The sequence below is a fragment of the Alligator sinensis genome, unplaced genomic scaffold (assembly GCF_000455745.1).
Source record: "Alligator sinensis unplaced genomic scaffold, ASM45574v1 scaffold69_1, whole genome shotgun sequence".
In the NCBI taxonomy this organism is placed as follows: Eukaryota; Metazoa; Chordata; order Crocodylia; family Alligatoridae; genus Alligator; species Alligator sinensis.
The window spans coordinates 320275-347544 of NW_005842443.1; the positions used below are offsets into that span (position 1 = coordinate 320275).

General features: G+C 38.3%; 1 protein-coding gene across 7 annotated transcripts in view; it reads right to left on the bottom strand.

Annotated features, from left to right (window-relative positions):
• Positions 1 to 38: 38 nt before the first annotated feature.
• The window catches only part of HLCS (holocarboxylase synthetase), a 196387-nt gene continuing 169155 nt past the window's right edge, over positions 39 to 27270 (bottom strand). For all 7 annotated transcript variants that reach the window (XM_025212046.1, XM_025212049.1, XM_025212048.1 and 4 more), the window contains 5 exons: positions 16862 to 16929; positions 15940 to 16100; positions 12025 to 12139; positions 5522 to 5735; positions 39 to 4993 (listed from right to left, as the gene is read on the bottom strand). In XM_025212046.1, the coding sequence (XP_025067831.1) occupies positions 4822 to 4993; positions 5522 to 5735; positions 12025 to 12139; positions 15940 to 16100; positions 16862 to 16929 (730 nt within the window). In that variant the 3' untranslated portion in view covers positions 39 to 4821. The remainder of the gene's footprint in view (positions 4994 to 5521; positions 5736 to 12024; positions 12140 to 15939; positions 16101 to 16861; positions 16930 to 27270) is intronic.

Sequence of the window (27270 nt, forward strand, 5' to 3'; positions counted from 1 at the left end):
ATTTTAATTATAACAATGTATTTGACATCATTTACTTACAGAGATTATTCTTTTAAACTATAAACTTGCAGGGGTTTAATTTGTTTGCTTGCAACTGCACCTATGAATTTATAACAACAGTTTTATCTTGGAGACCTGAACACCAGGTTTGTTGACTGGAAGTAAATGGAGTATTTATATATAATACAAACCGCACACTCTCAAAAACTGTAGGACAACCATATTCTGTTAGTTGCCATTATCTTTGTCCTCAATCAGAACTTTTCCTGGGGGGAAAGAACTTTTCTCAGAACTTTTTTCAGAACTTTTCCTGAAGTTCCTGGGGCACTTTCAGTGTGAGACGTCATTATTTTGGTGTCCAGCCAGTTCTATGAATCACTACAGCGGCATAAGCACGTAATATACTTGGATAAATCCAGCTCCCCAGGAAACCAGCTAATACATTTCAACTCTGGTACCCAACCCAACTAAAAGAAGCATCAATTCAGCTCAAGCACAAATGATGTATGCCTTTTTTCCAGGCCAAATATTTCTAAGCTGCAATTTTTCTTGCAGAACTGTATGTGTTCTATTTGCCCAACTAATTTTAAAATGTGAATTTTTTCGGACTATTAAAGTTCAGTGGCCAAAGCAAAAAAGGGTCCAAAACAAATATTCAAAAATATTTTCTTACCTGAAATACCTGAGCTGCAGCATAAAGATATAATAATTTTTAGTACACTTTTGAAATGCAGCCCTTTAAGTATGTTATACTTTCTGAATAGGTACTTAAAATGCACTATAGTCTTATAAAATATTTTAATAGGAGGAAAGTGCACTGAACTCTTAATTCTAAGTATACACTAACATTTTCAAAACTCTGGAAACCACATCAGATCTGTTTAGATAAAACATCCTCACACTCCCCCGGCTTGCTCAGCATACATTTTGCCATCAATAATCTCTACAGATATGTGTACAGTGTGTAATGAGGAGTTTTATAACCAAGTCCAGGAGAAAAACTCAAGTTGCAGAAACCTGGGCAGTGTAATAAAATATTTTAAAGCACTTCATCAAGAAAATAGTTTGAGATATGACATCAGCCTCACAATGAAAGAGGTGTTTTACTAATCTAGACATTTTAATAATATTATATATTTTTAGTGCATTACTTCTGGATTTGGGGATGGCTCCCTCTATACCTGTGCCCAGAGACATTTCCACACTGCATCTGTCTGTCTTGCATAGGGAATTGTTGCAAAAAATAGTGTTCATACAAAAATTCTATGACTTTTTGTGCCAAGTTTGGCACAAAAAAAAAGGACTGCAGACTGGGTTCCCCATATACCTTAAGATGAGTGTGGTATAAGAAAGACCATGTATTTTCTTGACAGTAACAGCTGCTAGTCAGAATGAACTTATTCAGCTGTTCTGTATAAAACAGGAATTTTCTTTGTAAAATTCTTTGGTACTTCTGAAGCAAAAGTCAAATGTTTCATCCATCTCAAGGCTCTTTTTCCTCCCTCAAGACAATAGGTAGTCTTGTACACTCAAGAATAGGCCATTAAGCGTAAAGGCAAAAATAGTGTATTCCCACACCATCTACTTGTGCTGTGACAGGTCTACACTTCATTAGTTTTCATTTACCAAAAGGAAACTAAATGATAACTTTTTCCAATGCAGAAGTTTCCACAATAGCAGCAAAACTTAAAACAAAAAATCTGTTTTTCATTAAGAAGCTCTCACATACATTAAAAAAGTAACGATAGCAACTATAAAAGACTGGCATTTTATATAAAGTAATATATCTGCCTGCTGTACAGACCCTTGCCATTGCAACTAAGTTAGACAGACATTTGGTTCTTCCCTTAATGAATAGCATTTTATAGTTTTTTCCATTGGCTTTTTATCTGTCCTGGCACAGGGTGAATATGTTTTAAGAAGCGTAATTCAAATTAAAGCCTGCCATACAGTCCAGTCCTTCAGAACAATCCATGTGGGCAGACCTATAGTGAGTTTCAGTAAAGACAACAATGTTTTTGTAGGCTTACAGGTCTGGTCTGTACAAAAGTATTACAGCCTGAGCTAAACATTTCACACCTGAAAGTGGATGAAAATCTTCCCAAAGTTTTGGAGCGACTGGACCCAGAGTCTTGGTTTTCTTTTATGAAATATACCAGGCACAGGCACCAAATTCTGCTCTAGAGCCAACCTTCCCTAAAGTTTACATGTACTTGAATCTGGAGGCTTTTCAGTCAGGGCTTATCAATTACAAAATTTATCAGGAAATTTTTCACAGTAAAATTTGCACAAGGGCTATTTCAAGCTAATTAAGTCACTCTGGTATGGGCCAGATCAAACAAAGGTGGCTACTTAAAATCAACTCTGTTCAGAAAAAATAATAATCAGTAGTTTGATATGGCTCTACCTATGCTAACTCTGCTTTACAGAGAGGCTGGCCGGCTGTGCCCTTTCTGTGGTAGTCAGGTTTTATATTAAGAACTGTAACACAAACAGCAGCTTCCTGGAACTAATCCAGGCATACAAGAATCAGATTGGGAATGTGCTGCTCTGTATTAAGAGGAGGTTTTCATGATGAAATCAGACAGACTAAGAAAAGCTAAAAGCTATGCTGAGTTTTCTGTTCACTAGCGATAGAAGGTAAGGCTAGCAAGGAAAAAGAAGCAGTGTTGAAATTCTTTCATCTGCACCTAGCACGTAGTAACATGTACAGACTGAAAGAAAGATAGGCAAAGAAGGGAGACCAGGGCCCTATCTAGACACAGAAGCTGTGAATGCATGGGCAGATTTGTTCTTTGTTTTCAAGAAGTTACTAAATCGGACAGATTTGAGTTTTAAACAGCCCCAGCAATATATGTTAATACGTATTTGCCAAATTAGCAGCCAAACGTTCCTGTTCCAAATGTCACTTTAAAACCAAGCTATATTCTTCCATCATCAATACGTAGTGGGAAGAAAAAAGTCAGACTTTACTGAACACATACACTATATTAAATTAGTCATTCAAGCTCTGCTTAGACTCTACTATTATTTCTTTCACAGTTTGAGTGTACAGTCCTATATGATGCAAGAACCATACCATTTGGGAAACCAAAAAAGTGAGAGACAGACTATGATATGGAGCTCAAAATCCTTACTTTAAGTATAATGAGGACAACTTAATCTCCAGCAATTTATTGCCAAATCATCCAAACTCCAATATGTAAGGATTACCCTAATCTACCATTACAGGCCAGCTTCTTTCCTTTCCTTAAAACTGCTTGGATTTGTAATTGAGACAATCTACTAACATTTTCTGATTATTTGTTAAGTGAACTTTAACCCACAAAAATCCATTTCTGGCTAGAAGACAGGAGCATATTTGTGGGAGCCTAAGTGGTTGCGCTCTGCTTCTTACGGAAGAGGTATGGAGCTCACAAATGGGTAACCCACACTAGGAAACAATGTCGACCACTGACCAGTTCACACTTGATGTGTGCAGACTAGGTTTGAGGTCATTCCTCCAGAAAGCAGCCTTTAGATGTGAACTTGAAATGATATGAACCTGAAATGGCCAGAATTTCAGGTAGCCAGTTGCAAATAAAGAACACTTCTGTTTTTTTTCACTACTGCTTATGCAGGTGACCTGAGAAGCAGGGTTCTGTCTCTTGTCTTAACATCTGGATAGAGTTTGTTGTTTTATAGATCAGGTTAAATATATCGAACCCTAACAGTCATTCTCAGACTAGGGATTTTATGGCAAAAGAGACAGGGGATAATAGTGATTAAGTAGTCTCTGGACTGGACAACTGTGGCACAGGATAAAACGTTCTTGAAAGACCATGGTTTAAGAAGGAACAGGGTGATTTATTTCTATCTTGTTAACCATCTTAGAATATGAAAAGCAGAATACACCTCAATTCTGGGAACTTTACACAAATTCAGTTCATAGGCTCTTATGGTAAAGAAGCCCCAACACAAGGCAGACATACATGAGAGGTGCAAAAGGTCTATCACTATTGCAAGGCAGAATTATAAGATGAAGGAAGGATTCAGAGGCCCATGTGAAGAAAACCAGACTGAAAAGTGTCTTACTGGTTTCTACAGGTGAATTTTAATCTACCTACAGAGTGGCGCCTTAAGCTCAGAACTGTAATATTCCTACCATTTGCCCTTAGGATGTGTGTGAATTCTTTCAGGTGTGTCCTCCATAGCTGATAAAGGAAGCAGAACTCACTTCTTTAAAAATGCATAGAAAGTTATCTAAATATTTTAACTGCTGATACCCAAAGCACAACCATGGAAAAAATGTCATTATGTAGAGAGTTTATTAAAAACAAACAAGCATTTTAGATTGTAAGTCTACTGCATGAGTGAAACAGTAAAACCTGATCCTTTCCAACTATGTCCCTATTTTCAATGATAACAATGAACAGTAACTTTTAAGTTGAGGCAAGTGAAAGAATAAGGATTTTCAGTAAAGAAATGCCACTAACTTTTGTATCAGCTTCTAAGTAAGATGTCCAGGCTAAGAAAGAAGAAACCAAGTCTTAAGGGAAAGACCGATTTTATGCCAACTCCTAGCTCCCTCTCACCCCTATTTTTTTTTTTTTAAGTATACAACATGAAAAATGCTAACTGTTCCTCTGGGCCACTGGCTAGACAACCCAGCAGAAATAAAACAGTAATGTAAAAGCAACCGGCAGCCTATGAGCATAGTGCTTCTATACTTAAGCTCTAAATCATAACCGGCTTGATACAGTGTCTGCAGTAAAGTTTAATTGATAGACCCTGAATATTAAACAGTCTTCTCAGAGCAGCCATTTTTACCAAACTTGACGGCTATTGCTGCTTTGGGATTATAAGGTTTCTCAGCATGTCAAAAGAGTTACCATCAGGATGCACAGACTCTACACCTTTGCCTTCCTCGTGAACTTGAAGGAATCCACAATCATCAATACCAACAATCCATGCTATTGGGCCCTCCTCGCTCTGGAGACGGACTTGTTTACCACTGCAAAAGAAATTAAATTGAACAGGTTATAACAGAATCCAAAAACAATTCAATGGGGATGACTACATCTCTGCGATTAGGCTAAACAGTAAAGAAGGGAACTTAAAGTCTCTACTACGAAAGATTGTTATTCTTCACTTATCTGCTCTTCAGAGAAATGTTCTATATGTTTAATCTTCTCCTTGCACGTCTCTGTGGAAAGCCTGGCCATCTATTTTTCCATCTCATGTATAATACTCATTAATACAGAAGAATTTCAACTTAAGCAAAGCAAAGAGCTATCAAAACCAAAAAATTCTGGTTTTAGAAATGATGCATGCAAGATGCCTCACAATGTAATTAATTTAATTTATCCCATTCTAGCACAAATATTCATATCATTTTACCAGGTAAAACACACGGCAGTCCATACTTCTTTAAAGGTACTCCACTAGAACACTCGCAATGAAAGGCAGATAGCTGAGTTTTTCCTAACTCTCTTAAAAGGGAATTAAAGAAGAGATGAACAGAAAATAAAGCTATGCTTACCTGTGCACCCAATATTTATAGTAAAGGGGAAGAACTCCATTAGGCCCTTTTTCCTGAAAAGTGTCTATCAGTCTTTCAAGCACAGTTACAGATTTTGCAATCAGATAGTCTGTAGTTAAGCACTTGAGCTTTGTGCCATATTTTTTATTGTGTTCTTTGATGAGATCATTGATGCAAATAGTAGGGTTGCTATTATTCACATTAAATCCAAAACCTGAGCAAGAAAAGGGAAAAAGAAAGAACAGCATAGTACAGGAAACCCAAATTCTTCTCTTTCCAAGTAATGAAACAATCAGTTTCTTACCATAAAAATAAATATGCCTGTCCTTCCACAGCCATTTGGTGGGAAATCTTTGTAAAAGTTTTATCCACTAATGTATCAATTTTCTTCATTCTCTTGTATTCCCAAATCCATCCCCTTTCCTGGCTAACTTATATTTCAGTATCCTGCCTTAAATTCCTTTCTGCTGATAGATGCCAGTTCAAACAGCTCCAATATAGCCCCCATTCTAACAAACTCATAACGAAGACTAAACTAAATATTAGTATCAAGAAAGATGCTAACTAACTTGGCCATACAGCCATTAAAGTAGAAAATTCCTTCAATTGTTTTGTGTTGATAGATAACCACCAAAATATCTGAGAGCAGATGATTAACTATACTCTGAGACTGAATTTTATCTAGCAGCCTAAAATGTGACTAAGAGCCTCTTCTATTTACTAAAGTTAACTGATTTCACGTTCTGAAAACCAAGCCTTTTTCTTAAGCTCACAAGTCAGCAATTGGTTTGCTGGGAAAAGTCCAGAAGAATCTGTCAGGATTAGACTCCAGCTCGTTTAATCTATCTTGCTATAGTATCCTTTAGAAGCTTAAAGTTCCTCACTGAGGTTACTCCAGCTAGGATAATGTTGGCAAAAAGCCATTCTTGTTTAAATATGGCTCTTGGGGCCTTTTTTGCAGCCTGCTGAAGCAGGCTTTGAGGGATGTAAAGAAATATCTTGAATTACCTGTTTATTTTTCTCTCCCCTAATAACGTGGACTTTCCTTTCTTTATGCAGTTCGAGAGCAGAATCAGACTTGTCACTCAGGTTTAGGGATAAGATACCTTCCTCTATAGGAAGCTCCAGATCATGTTATTTTACAACCTTGATACTAATGAGACACTTAAAATGTGTAATTAATTCACCCTGAACTACCTTGAGAAAGCAGGTTCTCTACATTATTGAAGATGCTTTAAAAATGCTGAGTATGCACATGAAAGGGAGAGCTATATAGGCCATAGTGTTATCCACTCCAAATATATCCGAACCACTGAAAGAAGGGAGGGAAAAGGAATATGATACAAGATGACAAGGAAATTGAGATGGAAAAACCTAACACACTATGCTAAACAGATATAGCCCACAGACAGTCATTTCCATTCAAACTTGATAGATGTGAATAAAGAATTTAGGTCCAGATCCAAAAATAGAGACTTGGGCACAATGATGCTCACTGTCAACTACATCTGCCTGGCTCCTGTGGTAGAATTCACAAGTTAGATGGTTAAGTTCCCTATATAGTAAATGGGAAAAACAATGTGCCTAAGAGTGAGACTCACCACAGCCAACATGCTAACGTACTGACCAGGGAGATGCCTAAGCTAGTAAAGAGGAAATTTTGAACAGGGAGTATTGTCCAAAAGCCTGCCTCTTACCCAAGCTTAGTTGCCACCTTCAGCCCTGAGTTAGATGACTATACAAGACTGGGATTTATAGCCCAACCCCCCTCCTGAACTTTGGCACTTTGATTGTCTTTATGAGTAAGAACAACAGCCTCATTCTTCTCTTTTAAAATATGGACATGGATGAAGGAGGAGGCACGGATGGTGGTGATGGTGCGTGCTTTTCCTATAACAATTTAGTTGCCAGAGTACCTATTAGGAAGTGGGAGATCTAGTTCAGTGGTTCCTAATCTGTGGTATGGGTACCACTGGTGGTATGCAAATAACCTATCAGTGGTATAGGTTAACAGATTTATTCTAATTACTTTATATGACAAACATTTGCTGGTGGTACTTAAAGTTGAACTGAAAAATTTGATGGTGGTATTTAAGGTGGTATCATTTTAAATTGGTAGTGCACAATCTTCAGAGTTTGGGAACCGCTGATATAGATCAATGCTCTTCTCTCTTCAGTGAGCAAGTACAAACCCATGTTACCTCCACTTTAACAAGCAGTTCCAGGATAGGCTAGACTAGGACAAGGGTGCTCTCCACCTCCCCTGCTAAAGCTGGATCGCTAAGTTAAAAAGAACTTCATATGTCAGAGAGAAAATGAGCATGAGGGAGCCTGCCTATAACCAGGGAAAGGTGACCCCTCCTGTGAGAAAGGAGCTTTCAGTTCTAATAACTGCCCTTGCATTGTTCATACATTTTATAAAATGGCTCTAATGTAAATTGCTCAGGCAACACCATGAGCAGAAGATCAAACTGAAGCCTTAGAAATCTTTACACACGGACACATGACTTTGCTTTGGATGCCTGATTAAGACAGCTGGCTAAAAGGGCCTTTCTGACTGTTTTTGCTTCAGAAAGGGACACTTCGTGGGTGATCAGCAGGGATCTGGGTTTTCTGTTTCCCATGGAAAAGTGCATATCTTCACCTTTAAAGATGAAAAACCTGTATTTTCCCTTTGAAGTGGGAAACAGCGGGTTTCCTCTTGCACGCTGGCAGAGTTCTGGCCTGGAAAGATCTGCTTGGGGCTGGGGGGAGTGGGAGCGAGCACAATCAGAGGCAGGGGGTGCCACGTGCATGTACACATGCACACACATGTGGCTGGCAATACAGTCAGGCAGGGTGGCAGGAGCAGCCCTGACAGCTAGATGCAGGTAAGTCTGTGGGTGGGGAGGGGTTGGAGGGCCAGGGCTTGGGAACCATTCCATTAGGGCCAAGGGCTCAGCTCTGGTGAGCCTGAATTAGCTCAACAACATCGGAAGGCCCCCCAGTGACACAGGGGTGATCCAGGCATGCCAGAGCATGGCGCAGGGCCCCAATGGACTGGGGCAGGTTCGGGCTTTCAGGGGCCAAACTCTGATGAGCCCAAACTGGTCCTGTAGCATCGGGGCCGGGGGGGAAGTGGGGTGGGGCTGATGGCACGGGGTGGTCCAGGCACATACACTGGTGATGTGTTGGGGAGGTAAGGGGTCACATAACCCTCCCCCCACAGATTTCTGCACTGATAGCGGGGCATGGGGCTGCGGCTTGGCTGGACCGGCAGGAGTTGCCTCCATGGCCCAGCAGGCAGGACCCAGCTCAGGAGGGCAGAAAGGGGCATGGAAACTCAGTGCTGCCGCCACTGCCGGGAACCCCATGCCAGCTGCACTGCTATGGCAGCTAAGGTGAGGTGCTCCCTTCCTGCCCAGCAACAGCAGGGGTGGGGCTGGTGGCACAGGGCAGTCCTGGCATGCCAGAGCTTGGCGTGCAGCCCCGATGGCATAGGGCCATTTTGGGCCATCAGGGGCCAAGCTCTGACAAGTCAGAACTAGCCCTACACCATCGAGGAAGGGGCCATGCTCCAGGAAGTCACGTGCACTCCATTCCCCTCCCCTCCGGCCTCACACACCTACCCCCTACCCCACACAATGCGGGGTTGCGGGAGCAGCTGTGGGACTCCCTGAGGCAGGGCTGAGGGAGGTAGGGGGCTGCAGGTTGAGAATGAAGGGTACCCCCCACAGCTTGGTTTTCCCCACAGCTTGGTTTCCCCCACAGCTTGCTGTCTCATCCTCTGCCCCATCCAAGCTGAGGTAGGTCCCTGCCCTGGACTGCTGTGACACTGCTCACCCCCCACCCCCACCTCACTGCCCTGGGTGGTTGCCGCCCTTGCTGCTCACCCATAAGGCCAGCTCTGTCTGCAGGTCATACTGGCAGAGTTGACGTTGGCAGGACAGGGGGAGCTCTGACTTTCCATGATAAAAAACCCAAAATCAAATGCCAAAATACATAGATATTTAGAATGTATTTTACTATAATGATTGGAGGCACTGGTAGGCTTCAAAACTGCTTTAAGATTTTAAATATATCCATAAAACACTGTTCAACTGTGTCCTACATATATAGTGGCATTTCATTTTAATTGCAGAAAAACACACATTTTGGGTTTTTTAACCAGAGAATTTTGGATTTTTTAACAGAGAAAACCAGGATCCCTGGTGACCAGGGCACACAGGATCTTTAGATGTCTTTGTATCTACAGGTATTCATTATTACCCTCCAGTCACTGAATGCTTTTCTCTGGAACCGGATAACTTGGTTTATAAAGAGAAGCCATGTTTGTAGAAAATGATGGATGCTTTTAGCATGGCAAGTAATCTTTCCCTGTTGTAGCCATCTGATATCACTACTACTACTAATCCAAGAAGGAGTTGATGTAGTTCCCCAGTATTCTCAAGGCTGTCACCAGAAGAGTGAAAGACATCACAGGCATCCTGGAGGTAATATTGAGGGGTAAGAGGAAAAGAACTTTTGACTGGTAGTGCAAACTATGGCACAGAAATCTTAGAAACTTCCAGTTAAACTTAAGAGGGTGTGATTACCAAATTAAAATATACATCTTTTCAGAGCTACTGTTGTGAATAATCTTTTTCTGAAGATCACTGAGGGAAACAAATTAGTTCCAGATTGAATCTGAATGTTTTGGTGCATGTGTTGAGCAATTCCAGGTCCAAAGTAAAGTGTAATAATAAGCCAGTAAAAGGATTTCCTATACAAGAAGGTAAATTATTTTTCAAGACCTTTTTTTCCAAGACAGGTTTGATTTTGTCTTTGGACAGAACATTATTTCATAGATATTGACTTCAGGGTAGAATGGCTCTGAAAAAACGTATGGAAGCAGCATGCACTTTTAAAAAGACAAAAGAGGAAGCTTAAGTGTCTCCATGCAGTTTCTATTATCTATATGTAAACTCATTAAAAAAATATAATCAATTTCTAAAGCTTTTATTATTCAAAATTAAATGTAATGGCTGAAACTACTATGTAGAAAAAGATGACGACTGACTTCAGCTATGTAATTTGCTTGTATCTTTATATTTAAGCTACCTGGGAAGGAAGCACATCTTCATTCTCTCTGCAAAATACCACACACATTGTGCTATGTCTATCCTCCTGAATTTCTCAAGGGACTGCCACTTAATTTTTAGACGTATCAAGATTGAAGAAAGGAACAATCTGCAGCTTCCTACTGAGGCTAGAACTTGCTACTGAGCATACACAACAGATCTGCTCTGTTCCTTGCTGAACAGAGATGGGAAAATCCACAGCAAAGCAAAGATAAGGTATGAAAAGGCAAGGTAACAGTAGAAACCACAGGAAAAAATTATATGAATGGTTGCTTGCTTAGTTCTTCCCCAGTACAGTATTTTCCAGTGAGGTCCCAGTACAAATGAACGGTCGCCTTCGAAGCTGGATTTAGTTTCTCTTTTTCGAGTGGTGAAGATTGTTTCTGTTCCCCATTATCTAAATGGCTGAAAGAGAACAGTTTAAAAAAAGTCCTACTGGATCTTTCTCTCTCAAAGTCTGAGGACAATGATTAGCTGACCTAGTTCCTACTTACGGAGGTATTCTACTTTTTGAAAAGATACGACCAGGAAAAAATGAAAATACAGTATAACCTCATAAATCTGGCATGCTCGGGATCAAGCACCTGCCAGAAATGTGAAAATTCCGGATTCTCGAAACCGGAGCCGCTGCCGGTCGCGGAGCGGAGGGAGTGGGGGGTAGCGGCAACCAGTCCTGGAGCAGCGGCCACACACAGAGTGGGGTGATGGATGGCAGCAGCAGCAGCCCCCACTTGCAAGCTTCCCCTCCTCCATGTCTTGTGGGGGGTGAGGGGAAACAGCAGCCTGTCCCAGAGCAGCAGCCACACATGGAGTGGCGGGGGCGCGGGGGGGGGGGGGGGCGGAGGGTGTGGGATGGTGCCAGCCACTGCCACGTGCAAGTTTCAGCCTCCGCATCTGGCAGTAGCGTATTTTTTTTAAGTGCTGGATTTTCGAGAATTCCAGATTTTTTATATCTGGATTTATGAGGTAATACTGCATAAGTGAACTATATACAATCTTCATGCTAATTTAAAAAGCATAATTATGTAATGCTTTGGTTATATATGCTTACTGAGGAAAAACACATTAGTACAGTACTTTTTTCTCCCTACTCTACATTTGTGAATGACTACAAAGGTGAAACTGTCCATACCTGTTTTTCCCTTCTTTAAGATCTGTCATACCAATGCAGATGACTGTTTTCAGTTTCTCTAAGCCCAATACATGCAGTGATATAAATCAGTGAAGACACTTGGAGTTTTTTGGGTTTTCTCTTGATTTAGTGAATACAATAGTTTGTATTCCAACTTGCCTACTTGTCCTGGTTTGCTCTTATGCTTGTAGTGTGAATTCACTTAGGCATTCAAAATGAAAAAGCAGGTTTAGAAAAAGCTGGCATAACAATGCTTAAAAATAGATATTTACCAATGAGTATGTGAAACGTTTTTCCCGTAAGTGTAGAAGTCACTAGAACCCCACCAAGCTTCATAAGGTCACTGTAGTAAATATCATTTGGCCACTTCACTCGCAGGTCAATATCCTAAAGAAATAAACGTGCGTTTATAAACATGTCTTTCTATTTCCTTACAGAAACTATAATGGCACACAGGTCATTAAGTCACTCAGTATTCTATAATTTCCATATCACGTTGCTGCCTCAAAATAGGTTAATTAAGGCCTTTAAGAATCGAAGTGTACAGAAGGCTTACTGGATGCAGTTGAAGTTTCCTGGTGGCTTAGTATCAAGACAGATATCATTTAGTAAAAAGTTATGTAGCAGCTACCAGCAGCTTAAAGGCATTGTAAGTAACCCAAAAGGGAGATTAGAAAAGCAGGTAGTAGAGGTCTTCCCTGAACAGATCCATGTCACTGGTATCCACAGAAAAAAATGCAGAATTTATTTACATGCAGTGGAAGTGTATTACAGATTTCAAATTACAGCACCTATTCAAGAAAGATGAAACTGGTGACAACAGCTATTTATAAACTTCACCACTGTAATAAACTTATCCAAGATACTTTGCAGAAATTAGACAGGGAGGCAATGAAGCTCAGAAAGGAAGTTTAGAAAGGAAATTTAGCACAGGAGAAAATTCCAGTGCACAACTAACTGTATAAATATTCGATAAATGCCCTAAAAATATTCACACATTAAGCAGCTATGTTCAGTCTGCACCATGGTTCTGGCAACACAAACTGTGATGCCATTCCACTGCAACGGAGAGGTTTTTGTTAAAACCGCAGAACTGAACTGAACTTTGCACCAGCTACTTAAATACAAAAAAGAAAGCAATTGTGCTTCCTGGAACTTGAAAAACTGTATATGACTAGATCCCAAGAGGCAAATTATGGGAGGTGCTCCTGGAGTACAAGAGTCGGGTTCCCTCCTCCCCTCTTACAGATTATGAAATCCCTTTACAGGATGTGTGAAAACTGCACCTGGATCCATGTCTACTTTCCTGACAGATTTAAAGGCCAGAGAGGATTCCATTACACAGATGTCTCTGCCTATGTGGACAGGAAACGCTAACTGATTCTAGTACCATAAAGAATTCTACGAGAGAACACCAGCAGTATACATTTGTTACTGCCAACACTAGAACATCCCCATTTCACTGTGGAAGGCCTTATAAAAAGATTCTTGAGACACAGTTCTTTTCAAAGTATGCCACAGTTAAAACATCCAGCAAAACAATATTAAAAGATCTTTTCTGGGCACCCTGTGCAGGTCATTATTTTCTGTGTAAATAAGCTTCATCGAACTCAGGAGCTCAGCTGTCTTCATCCTTCCTTAAGTAAAACACACATCACTAAGACCAGTCCTTGCCTATTACTAAGACCAGACACTCGTACCATTAAGAACATACTGAATATGGCAAAGAATAGTCACACAGATAAGCCCACGATAGTTTTCAGTGAGAATGTCTACATGAAAGACTTACTGCACATAAGTGTCTACGTGAGACACTTACTGCATATTAGCCTAATAACACTGCTCAGTAGCGTGTCACGGCAAAAACTGTGCTAACAGCCAACCGTGCAGATACAAATGTGCAGCAAGCATCACTAAATAACCATGCGCCAGTGCTACTGCGCAGTAACTCTAGGTATTGCACATTTAGTTAGTACTTTATTAAGGAAGTACTTAACTAAATGTGTATCTAAGGCCCGTTAATGAACGTGTAAATGCACCCAGTATGAACTATGTTGTAGTGACATGAGTTGTTCGACATAATACCAGTAAAGCAAAGTGAGCTGCTGTTGTTTCCAAAAAAGTTAATGACAACTTTTAAAATTAAAACAGAAGTGAAGTATTTGGCAGTAACTTTGCCAGTTACATACAGGGGTAGCACATGTAAGAGATGAGTAGCTGCTAAACAGTGTTCTGAGATAGACACAGCTGAAACTATACGGACACAAGATTTGCTTGTTTGTATTCAGGCACTGATGTGTACAAATAAAATTTAACATTGAAATATAAGATTTTTCACAGTGATAATCCAGAACTGTAGATGGTGGTATAACTGTTGTCTACATAGAACTGTGAATATTAAGGACAAAGACCTAAAAATGACTGACTGATAATCTGACACACAAATATTTGATACTTTTGTATGGAAATCCTAAAATGGAGTTGGAGCATAGCGAACCACATTAAAGTATGTTAAAGTAATATTAAGGATCTGACACGCCCACAGAGGTATGGAAATTCAGAGCTAGGAATGAAACCCCATCCATAACTTAGTCCATTGTTCCCAGCTCCTGCAGCTCATATGGCATGTATGTTCATCTGCTATGTGGAGAGCCCTGCATTACATAGGTCCAAGAAGGAAATTTAAGCATAGAGTTTCAGATTAAATTTTGAATTTCCTTGCTTTAATGGATTTGAGTCAGACCCTTAACATTATTTTAACCTGCTGTCTGTAATTTGATTTCCTTTCTTTAAAAAAAACCCAGAAACCTAACAGGAAGTTAAGAGAACGTTTACTTTCACTGTTTGGGATGATAGGAAATTAAGTCAGACATATTTAGTGATTTCTCTTGATGAATTCTATTGGTGATCTCCCATTATCTCCAACTATCATATCAGTTCTTTTTAGAAACCCTTCTAACATATGCTTTTTGTTTCTTACAAGACAGATTTCACTGCTTCTTTCTGAACACAACAGGTTATTATGAAACTATAAACCAACATTCAGTAGACTCCTGTATATGTACTACTGGCACATTAATTCTTTTTTGCACCAAAATCCATTATACCAATCAAGTTGCTGCTACCAAATGGGCTAAAGTTAAAAAAGATATCTGAAAAATAGCTTCTGTATGTAACAATACAGAACAGATGGCATGAGTAAGCAAAAAAGTTTCTTACGTTATTAACTCCTTTCCCCTTTTTTATGAATCATAATTTAAAGAGTTCTTTGCTCTCATCTATTTCAGATAGTTAGAAATTAACTCCTATCCAAGGATTTTTATGATGCAAATTTCAGCCTGAAGCAATTATTACAAGCAAGTTAAGAAGCTCTGAAGTTAAGAGGCTTTAATAGAAGGGTTGACAGACCCTGAACTATAGAAAAGCTACCGGGTGCCACTATAATAAGGTTCTTGTGTAAATGTGTATAAGTCACTGATTTTGTATAATACAGGAAACATATGCTTTAGTTAACTAGTTCTGTAAAATACCAAAGTTTTATAGTTAGCAAATATTAGGAAATGGTAACATTAAAAAGAAGATCTATGAGGTGATGAAGAAGATTGGTTCTTCATTTTCACACTGATGACATGACACTTGATTCCCTCTTGAGAGCAATACTCTTAACTTCTTGCTTTAGAAACCATTATTTTTTTCAAACTTTCACAAGAGGTGGAAAAAATCTTTTAAAAGGAAAAAAGTGGCCACTGAAATTGCTCTAACAAAAAAGCAGAAATGGATTTGTCAGTTTTATTCATTTTTTCTTCTCACTTTTCCTCATTGTTTCCATAAACAGTACAAATGAATCCAACAGCAAGAAAAAGTAAACGGTAAATTCATCATCTTTGGAGACTGAATTTTAAAAGCTCAACAGATCACAAGCAAAATTAATTAGGTAATCTCAGTCTAGGCAAGAGCAGACGTTGCTCATTTGGCAAACTCCAAATCTGCTAAAATAATATTTATAAAATAAAGAAAAAAAAGCCTAAATCCACTCTTTTAGGTGGCCATTATACGGTACAGTGATTAGAGAGCTAGAACTTGTACAATCAGTGATGCTGCTTATTGAAGGTCAAGTTCAAGTCTGAACTCTATGGAAGTAAGAACATAATGGGCATTTTAAAACAAATGAAAACCAAATGGGATACCTGATACCCAGGTATAGATCTAACTGAATCCACCACAGCGACAGACATTAGGTGTTGAATAAATGGAATTCTCTGTCCTAGCTGGGAGTCCAAAGGAATAGAGATATGCAAAGTTGCTAGAGCACAGCCCACAGGGCTAAGCCAGACATTTCCGCCACGACCTGATAGGGAAAACAAAAGAACAAACAAAATAGAGTAAGCACTAATATACAGAGCAAAAAATTATATATAGACAATAGGAGATGAGAAACATATTTCTTCACAGATTACATTTATTCTCAGATTACATTTGAGAATCTACAGGAAGTAAATATCCAATAGTTTCCCAAATTATTTAAAAGAAAAGCTATATTAAAATTCTTTGCTTTTTCTTAGAGGGTAATGGTTTTGTTATTATATGCTCAGCCCGTAATGTTTATAGAAACTTCCTAAATAAAGAACTTAGATGCTTCCAGAACTTCCTTGCTGTTTTGTAGTATGACTATTCCTTTTTAATGTGAAAATCTACTAGTGAAAGGTACTCCTGAAAATGCTGGATATTGAAATCTTCTATTTATCCACACCAGAAACCGGGGCGACTCAAGGCGTAAAGTCAAATGGGAGCTTTGACTCTGATTCAGATGGTTTGCTTTAGTTTACTTCCACTGTAGTGATAACCATTTGTATTATATGGAAGGCTTTCTAACAGAAAATAGAGCAGATCATTCCACAGAAGCCACCAAATAATTATTTTTGGTCATTATCAACTTAGGTTGGATTAAAATATGAAAACCAGGGTGGGGCAAAGGAAAGACGATTGCTATATTATTATCAATTCATCTTTCACTATTCAAAATATTCTTGATACAGTGCAATTTATTAAACTATCCAATTGACAACATTAAATACATTTTATTTGATTAGCATTAGAAGACCTACTGACCTTTTCCTTGTGTTTGTCGCACTGCGATAGCTATTAAACCCATTTCCTTAGGCAACTTGAATATCAACCTGCCAATTAGGAACACACTTGTCAGCTACAACAGTGAACAAAGTTCATGAAGATCTACCATCAATGTTTAAATATTAGTTTTATTTCACACTAAATTAAAAGCATGATTTACTCATTTTCAATTATTATTTCTAAGCATATCAAAAGGACACCGGAAGATTTAAAAAAACTAACTGAAAAATTATCAGGTTAAAATACTTAAAAATAATGCATAGTTCAGTTAAGATGCTTACTTTAAGTACACATGGGTTGCATTTGTTCAGACTTTCTCAGGGAAGTGCTTATTCCTCCTAACTTGTGTCACTGTTTTCAGTGACCAGTCTTTAAGGTGCCATCCTGCCTTGCCTTAGTCTGACTTCAGACTAACAGAGCTAACTACCCCTCCATCTTCAGTGAGCGACAACTAGCAATTTCAGACATTTGTTTCTACTTAGAGCAATTTTTGTTCATACTCCAGAATATAACAGCAGCAGTTTCTGATTATTTAGAAAACCAATATGGTGGCAATAAAACAGTTTAAAAGATACACTATCCCCTGAGAACTAATTATGATTTAACTACAGTAAATAAATCTACACCTTCTGAGAACTCTAGAGAACACTGGCTTACTTTAGGCTTGTGTTCTGCTTTTAAAATAGTTTCACTTAAAAGAATACTAACTTCCCTCTGGGGATAAGTAGAAAGTGCACTCTAACACCATCAAATGAGTCAACATTAACTTTTAAAAAAATCTACCGTGAGAACTTTCTTCAAACATACTTGCTCTGCATTGCAATCCTTCATTACAATTTCAGTTTTGGGGAAGAGAAGGGTTATTTACAAATAGACTAGATCCAGGAGATGCTGATGGTGTCTGGCTAAACTTAGTACATACAGCCTATGATTTACAGACTGAAAATTTCTCTTCCTATGGGGGATGCAAATACAAAATGCTGCATATAAGTAAAAAGTGATTTTGCTTTAAAGGTATGTGCTATGAAAATCAGAAAAGAGTAACTAACTCAAATGTATTTCCCCTGAATTTAGCAAGCAGATTTCAAAGTCTTCCTGGAATCAAGAAAGTGACACTAAAAGTTGTAAGTGGAAGTGCACCCTCTGCTGCTCACTGGCTGGCTATGAATGTTATGGCAAACAACCACTGAAGGAGCCATACAACTGCCTTCCTTCGTGGTTTGAAACATGGTATTATTAATGGCTGTGGCTAGATAAAGGAGAAGAAATACAGAAAAGTAATCATACTCCCAAAGTTTTCAGAATAACTCTGCTTAAATGGTTTGAGTACTAACATGACTATCATTTAAGTATGTTATTCTGAGAGCCACGAAAAGTGGTTTGGTCTATAATGCACCTTCACTAATTACAGTTACTTCTTGAACTACAGCTGACAGATGACTTAAAGGCCCAACAGATGTTTTCTCATATTATTGCAAGAATCAGCATGAGACATTTCAAAGAGTCAGAAGATCTCTTTGCCAGTCCCACTTCCATTTCACATGAAATACAACTTGATAATTGTTTCTTTTGGACACTATAAATTACTTATTGGGACTGTAGTGGACTATCTACCATCAAGTCTGACCATTAAAGTACACCTCTGCTTGTGTTGGGATGTAGCTAGCAGAAAACTCCCGAGAGGTTTTTTAGACTCGTGGCTTTCATATCATCTCCTAGGAATCTTGCAAGTCAGAGATCTTCAGCATTTCTTTAGCAATACCACCAGGTCTGCGGTAATCTAACAAGTAAATCTAATTTAAATTTGAAAGGAGAGTTAAGCAGAGATTACAGATTTTGCTGAAATAAACTAGTATGTCATTCCTATAGTCACAAGATAAAATCGCTTTAAACAATAAACAAACCATAGACAGTTACAAGCTACATCTATGGAGGGGGAAAAAAATCAAGAAAAGAAAAAAGTTATGAGACCAAATGCAGACCTCTAGAACAGAGCTGTATGGCATGGAGCCATTAGAGGTTTGGCAGCAGGTAACATTATATTAAGAAAAAGACCGAGTCTCTACTGCTTAAAGCCAGGAAGAAATTCTGTAAGGAGGTACACAACATAGTGAAGTTGCTAGTACTTAGGCTGAGACAACTGGAGGCAGACAGATTTATCTCTGCGTTCTGAGATTGCTCTAGGGGCCTTACTGCACAGCTCCAAGGCAATAATAAAGTGCTTGTGAACTTTATATATATAATTTGTTTGCCTCTAGAAGATTTTTTTTTCACTGTTCTATGCCAAAAAGAATCCACTCTAAATGGATTTGTATTTTCAGCTATTGGCAACCACTGAAAAAATAAAGGGATTCTATCTATGACTGATTGGAAGGAAAGGGATTTCCTCAGTGTGATGTTCATCATGTTTCCTCACAGACGTTTAATTCTTTCTTTAATCCACTTTCCCTTCATTTTTAAAGTTTGAGGAAATTCTCTTATTTGGCATCTCCAAATTGTATTATACTCAGAATTAACTATGGATTATGCTGAGACTCTTAACCAAACCTACAAGACAGAACTCACAGTATTTTAATGATTCTGGAAAAAAAGGGGTTTAGATTTCATTTCAAATTTTCTTTTCCATCATGAATATTTGGTGGTATATCTCAAAATATGAACTAATTAAAAATATATCAACTTTTTAATTTTAAAAAATTCAACCAACAGAAATAAAAAAACAGGCAGACAAGGTTCTTTGGGTAAATGTGATATTTTTTCTTAAAATAGTTTCTAAAATAGTTGGAAAAATTGTTCTTTGCAAGCTTTCGGCTACAAACACCCTGCTTCAGGCAGAGGGAGAGTCAACTTCAGGGAAAGGATTCTCCCTATGCCTGAAGAATGGTGTTTCTACCCGAAAGCTTGTAAAGAACAATTTTTCCAACTATTTAGTTAGTCTAAAGATATCACATTTACCCAAAGAACCTTGTCTGCCTAAGTCCTTAGACCAACACAGCTACAACCAACACCCCTTATTCTAACATACTAATTTTTGTTTTAAAAAAATTGTATTGTCTTGACAGCTATGAATGCTGTCAAGCGTAATGAAAAACACTTAATTGTTTCATAGAAATATCAGGTCCAAAGAAGAATCAGTTCTATTGCTAGTCAGTACAATGACTTTTCTTTATATACCAACATAAAATGGGAATCGAAACCACAAAAACTATATATGAATAATGTTAATGGCCTGACAACTATAAATTTCATTGATGTTGTGGGTTTAAGGCTGAAACTCTCATTAATGCACCCTGCTGTGTTACAGTATTGCAGAGGTATTACAAAAGGCAACATTACATTCCAGATGTTGACATTTCTGGGCACAATGGGGTAAGGTTATGGACAGATTTCTATCCTTAACTCTGAATTTCTCTGTTGTACATGGGAAGGGAAAAGGAGTTAAAAATCACACCCCTCAAGTTGCTTGTGAATAATTACAGTGATTTCATTTACAGAGAATGCTATATAAAATTGGAAACAGTATTAAAACAAAAGCATAAAAATTTTAGTCAAACTGAAGAAAGCCATGACACTTGATCTAAGTCTTCTATAATATTTTAAATAAATAAACATTCTCTCATTTTACTATTCTATAACCATAACTGTAATCCATTACATACGTTGGGGAAATTAGCAATATACCTATTGATATGTTTTATATATTCATATATTTCATTATACTTCCTCAGCCTCAAAGACTAATTCATCTCTTTACCTTAGGTATAAGAAATTTGAGCATATATTTTTCTAGGGGATAAGCCATATTGAAACAAAGCCTTCCCATTTGATAGTGTTTAAAATATTTACAATAGCTCTACAGGTCTATAGAAAAGAAATCAACTAACAACCCCATTATAGTCTAAAGAAATGTCCAGATGCTATTATATGAGGCCATTCCTAGTGTTATAATGAGGACATTCCCTAGAATCCTCCAGGAGGACAAATTGCCAGAGGTTGAAACACAACTGAAAAGACTGTTGCTTCTAAATGAAAGTTCTCTTGACAGCACCGTTCCCTACCTAAATTTATAATGTCCCAAAAATCCCTTTCATATTATAATTCAGCATATAAAAATTAGCAGCAGCAAGCAGCACAGTTTTTTACTAAATTTTAGAGGAAGGACTATATTGCCATTTTAAAGTGCTAAAACAACATATTGTTTGCTAGTTAAATAAGTTGTTTGAGCATATACACAATTCAATTTTTTTTAAATGTCTCTCTCCTTCCCCCAAAATCCACATTATAGTAACCTACTAGTCTAGTTTAAATTCTGCATCAGGAGTGCAGTCTGTCAGATTGGAACAAGCTGCACTGCCTTACTTTTATGTGCTTTGCTGTACAGGCTCCCTATAAAATGCATGGGGCGAGTTGGGGGCCTAAAAATGGGATCTAGAAAGCCAGCAGACTGAGTATGGAGTTACTTAACCCACTTTAGTGATTCTCACCCAGTGTACTGGGACACCCTGGGGTGCCCTGAGAAGATATGGGAGGTGTGAAAAGATAAGCTGATAAGTGCAAGCTGAGGCTTGTCCCTACGTGGAAGATCCCAGACCTCCATTGCCCAGCCTCTGTGCAAGGATGCAACTGTATAAATTAGTTTTTGAAATTGGATGCCACTCAACTCACAAAACATACAGGGGAGAGGGGCTGCCTCAAGTCCGAAAAGGTTGAGAACCACTAACTTAGCCATAGGAAAGTCAACTGAGGGAGTGTGACATAAACCCAGCTCCCCCAAGAGAGGTGGGCACCGAACTCTAGACTGCAGAGAAGCATCTCTCTCCATTCAGCATTTACAAACAAGAACACTTTCCTGGAGGCAGATGACTCAAACTCTTTTTACTGAAATATTGGAAGAGGAGGAAGAGAAAGGGGAGGATGTAGTGATAGTTTTGCCATCATATTTTTAAAAGCAGTCACCTGAGATATGAAGGACCAATTTAAACCTCTCCTCTGCCTATAAGGACTTGAAAGCACATCTCCCTGCTTCTCAATAATGTATCCTAGTTATCACTCAGGCAATAGGGTACTCTGGGAGTGGGGGGTCTCTCTCTCTCTCTCTCTCCTGCTCCCTCCCACCCCACCAGCGCTCGTGGTAGAGCTGTTCTGATTTATGCAAAATACTGGTCTCCCCCATCCCAAATGAAAGTCCTCACAACTACATTAGAGTTATTTTCAGACTTTTTCTTGCCTCACTAATATTGAATTACACCCATGTCTCCCACATCCAGTGTGAATACTCTTAAGATCTGAGATGTGGAGCAAAAGAGAGGCACTACTACCTCCTGCTGTATTTTGTCTGAAGTCTAAATGCATAGTTTGTGAAACCTGGTGGGGCTAAATTTTGAGACCTACACATTGCTACTCAGCCCTGTCGGCATGTGTACTTCCACACACGCCCAGCAGCAAACACATAGGCTGCCTATACACATGCTTCTTGGCGTTCTAATTAGAAAACGTCAGAGCAGTCTCGATTCATTCAGTCTGCTCCATGTTCTCATTAGAACACTGCAACGTCACATGTATTAAGCCCCCACACGTTTTAAAATGGCCAAAAAATTTCCCTTCAGTACCCCCTTACGTACTTGTCTAACAACAAAGTTCCCTTGGGTACCCAGGAACACAGGTGCCTCCAACATACAATGGCACCTGAGAAGGGGTTTTGAAGATCTAGGCATTGGACATCAGCATCTAAAACAGTGACTAGGCTTGTAAATCTTTTGGAAATAGCACTCAGTCACATTGTTACAAACCCATTCTGGGTTTCCCCCTCTGTATTGCTTGCCATTCATCATGTGCTAAGAATTCTTTACTCTGTTCTCAGTATGTTATGACTACACAGAGCTTTTACCTGTCTTCTAAGCCAGTGGTATCTTCTAAGCCAGTGGTATCAAACTCATTTGGCCCCATGGGCCAGAAGATTGGTATGGGACAGGTCCACTGGCCTGATGAATGGCATGAGGCCAGCCCTGTGGGCCGGACTGGGTGTACAGATCCTCCCCAGCCTCCTTCTGCATGTGGGACCCAGTGCCTGCAGTGCTTGCCTGCAGGTCTGGGACTGTGCCACACATGATGCCAGCTTTGGTCAGATCAGGATGCACGCTGCACTCAGTGCCCACTCTAGTTGGTCCAGGGAGTAGACCTGGACTGACTAGAGTAGGCAGCACATACGGTGCAGTTCCAGATCAGCCAGAGCAAGCGCCACAGGCAATGGATCTGGCATGTTGATGGGGGGTCAGGGGTGGTCCCAGACTGGTCCAACATGGGACCAGCACTAAAAGCTAGATGACGTGACTCTATGGGACACATCTTTGACACCCTTGTTCTAAGCAAACTCAAAATATACTTAAAAAAAAATCACCCACCCATCAGTTTATCTCTAGGAACACATAAGTACATTTGTGGACAGAGCGGTTGTGGGTAAACAACTCTTTCCCGTGAAGAAAAAATGGGCCACATTCTGCTCGACTTCCCAACCATGCCATTACCTCATTATTTCACAGCATGATTAGGCTCCTAATCTCAGCTTCTTTTGGAGGGCCATCTATTTCCATACTTTACAGACTATCTAAAATTGTTCAGAGATCACAATGATCATAGTCATTCTACTTTACAGTCAATTATATAAAAGCAAGACTGCATTGTTACGTTAGTAAATTTCTCACTTCTATACAGAAATCAAAACTGCTTTCACATTATATGTTTTCCTATGATACCACTGGCATGAGAAAGTGATCATTTAGAGTAACAGTTTCTTTTAATTCTCCAGATATATCAGTGTCTTGCATCCTTTTATAAAAAAAATTCAAGTGGTGAAGGTGTTCCAGAGCTCTGGAGATTTACAAAAGCCTTTGAAATTAGTTTGACACTTTCTCCTGCCTTATTATAACACTTACTTGAGAAGGAAGAATTGAATGCATTAAAGTTGCCATATTTTTCTGGCCCGTAAGTGTCCGGTGACACCGTGAACAAAAATGAGTTAGCAAGACTTACACAATTGCATATACCTTGGCTAGCTGGCAGGGAAAAAATACTGTGATAGCAATGAGAGTTCAAACTTAGGGTTCAATTTTTTTTTTTAAATATTTATTCCAGTACATAGTGTTACTGTGGTAGTAGCTAGTAAAGCATTTTGAGAACTGGGCTCACAGAGTGAAAAAGGCATAACAGTAATACATATTCATATTGTAGTCCCCGTAGCATTTTAAAAATAGTAATTTTCTTGTCTCTTTACCCTATTTTTATATCACTTATTTTATAAATTAATTATCTGGTTATGTTCGTAGGCTTATTTTATAAAAAAATAAAGAGCATTTAAAAACACAGTACCATACAGCCAAAGGTGTCAGGAAACATACTCTAATAAGAAAGGACTCCAAAAAACTGGTTTGCCAACAAAGTGCCAGTAAAATTTGAAACCTGGGTTCAGACACACTGGTAATGTTCCAAAATTCAGAACTTAAAGAACTACTTTATTCACTAAATCCAGTTCTCTGCTAATATCATCAAGAGTATAAGGTTATAGTAAAGAAGGGAGTTTCCAAGGAAGATATGATGGGGGGGGACCTTTAAAGTTGTTTCAGTTTCAATTTGTTAAAAAAACCCTATTCTGAACAATTTATTTTTTCCTCTTTAAAAAAGTAATTTTTCAAACCATAACCTTTTCTTTACTTCGGAAGGGGTCAGAGGGCAGGAGATGGGGAAGGATCAAACAAAAGCCTACCTGAGGCCTACTGAAAAGTTAAGATGGAATAAGTGGAAATGAAACCCTTTTCATTAAGAATGAACTCCAGTGCCAAGATTTAAGAAAGAGAATAGTTACTACGATACAATAAAACAAATTTATTACAACATATTAAAGAGTGATATGTTTAGAACTTTACCAAGAATTATAACCATATTGATCAAAAACAGACCTAACTGCTCTTGCCCAGAGTAAAGAATTGTACAGTTGCTGTAAAATAATGACAATGTGCACATCAACATAACCTAGAACCATATCACGCTGATCTGCAATTTTATCACACTTCATAACCTCAGTAGGGTCAAACCTGGGCAGTGTCAAGCAAAGAGACCTCAACATAAACCAAGGTTGTAGAGAAGATGATGGTAGTGATTCAGCTGGTAGCCAGATCGCTTCCAAGTTAACATTGTCTATATTAACATATCATCATGTCAGGAAACCCAAACTTTATGATTCCAAAACACTCCCTCTAAGTCACTACTGAAACTACTGAACTCACACAACATTTTTGAATGTCATCTTTCACATGTGATAATAAGGAAAACACTATTTGTAAGTACAGAGAATTCAGTCTTGGTGTCTTGGCCAAACTCCAGCTTGGATACGTATGTCAGACTTAGCGCAAGAATGTCTTGCATTCAAAAGTTTGTCTAACTTTATTCCAACCATGTAGTTGGTCCAATAGAAGATATCATCCCCTCAAAAATCCTTGAATTTCACATAATTCCGGGATCATCAGAGCTACAACATCACTAACACTACAAAAACGTCTCTGCAATTTACTCAGATAATTCTTCATTTCCTGTCCTAACCGGTGGTGTTCAGTAGTAACCAGCTTCAACCACTGAAGTGAATGAAATTATTCCAGATCATTATGACAAGTACTTTGAATTAATTCTGAAACAAATGCATATGTAATTTTATTAAAATAAATGTGAAGAGACCCTTTCTGAACAAAGCAGGATCATTTTTAAAGTAGAAAACCATAAGAAAATCTAAAGCGGATTTTATGACAAACCTGCAAAAATTAAAATAGAAATTAAATATTTCTTAAGCAATTATACCACTTAAAACGTCTCTCAAAATCACTTTGTGGCTGAAAGCTTGTCCAACATATCTCTCAAATATATAATTAGTCTAATAAAAGTTATTTTAAAAAGCCTTTCCTCTGAAATATCCCTCATGTTAGGCCCTATATTACTTACATTCCACACTAACTTGTTTTTCATTTTCCCCTTTACTGATAAATATTATTTACATCAAAGAGCAGTTACAAAGTTACAGAAAGTTAGTCATACCAAAGAAAGGAATACTACAGCATTTTCATTTTCTCACCTGGTTCTTTTTGTCTCCTTCGTTTTGGTTTGTGTCACATATCGTGTTCCAAATTAGGCTGAAAGTTATCAAGTGCTAATGAAGTGACTGGCTCAGAAACAGAGCAGTGTAGCATGTTATTAGTCTTCTCCTGCCCCTTTTACTTTAATGGTATTTTTACTGTTTTCTCTGGCTAATGATACATACAACAGTTTTCCTGTTAAAGGTATAAAAATAAGAGATAACATGCTTCCTATATAACTTGGTTTTGGCCCCTGCACTAATACTATACCTCAGATGAGTTATCAGGTAGGACTGTATTCCTTCTGTAAAAGCTTTCAGCATGGGAAATAATCAACTGAATTTTCATGTAATTTGTCAGTTTTCAGCACTCTTGATGGCATAAAGCATCTGAGCCACTATTAGTATTTCAGAACAAAATATTAACTCTGCCTCACATCCAATCTCAACTTTTTACATAGCTTTCAAATACAACATATTTCAAATGTATGTGCAGGAATAAGACTGGTAACCTTTATTTGGCAATAAACTAACATTAAAATTTTGACTGTGTTATAAATGTTAATAGAACAAATATGTATTCAAAAGTTACCGAGTGAATCAGAACTATATTAGCAACATTTTTTTCCATCAAATACATTGGATTACATACTCTAAAAAAGTGGACTTTATTGCCTTGGCGTACAAAGAGACTGACTTTTAAAAAGAACAGCACATGGGTAAAGTCCTGGTCCCATAGAAATCAATGTCAAAACTCTCATTAATTTCAAAAGAGCCAAGATTTTACCAGTTAAAAGACTAGTATGTAGCACATCAAAATTGCTTCACAAAAGTATTTTTTTTAAGATTAATGCAACACATAAGAATGTCATGTAACATGGAAAGTGCTCATCTCACATAAAGAAAACTCCCAGATCTCAAAGTAGGAGATACTTGGAATATCTACAGACATAAATGTAAGGGTTTTTTATAAACAGAAAAGGGAAAAAGCAACTTGCACCCCAGAATTTTTTCTGGATTATCATTTGTAACTACTTAGTTTGTTTATTCTATATATCATTTTCTAAAATCAGCACTAAGGTGGGTTGAGAATTTTCCACATTAAGTTATTTTTGATGGAAAATGTAATTTTTGGAAAACAGGTGTTTTCTTTGGAGGAAAAAATGATTTTGCATTATAGATCAGATGCTTCAATTTTCACCTACACACTTATCTTCCATTATCAGATGTCACTTCCCATTATGTACTGGGTTGCCTCTTTGGCTTGCTTATT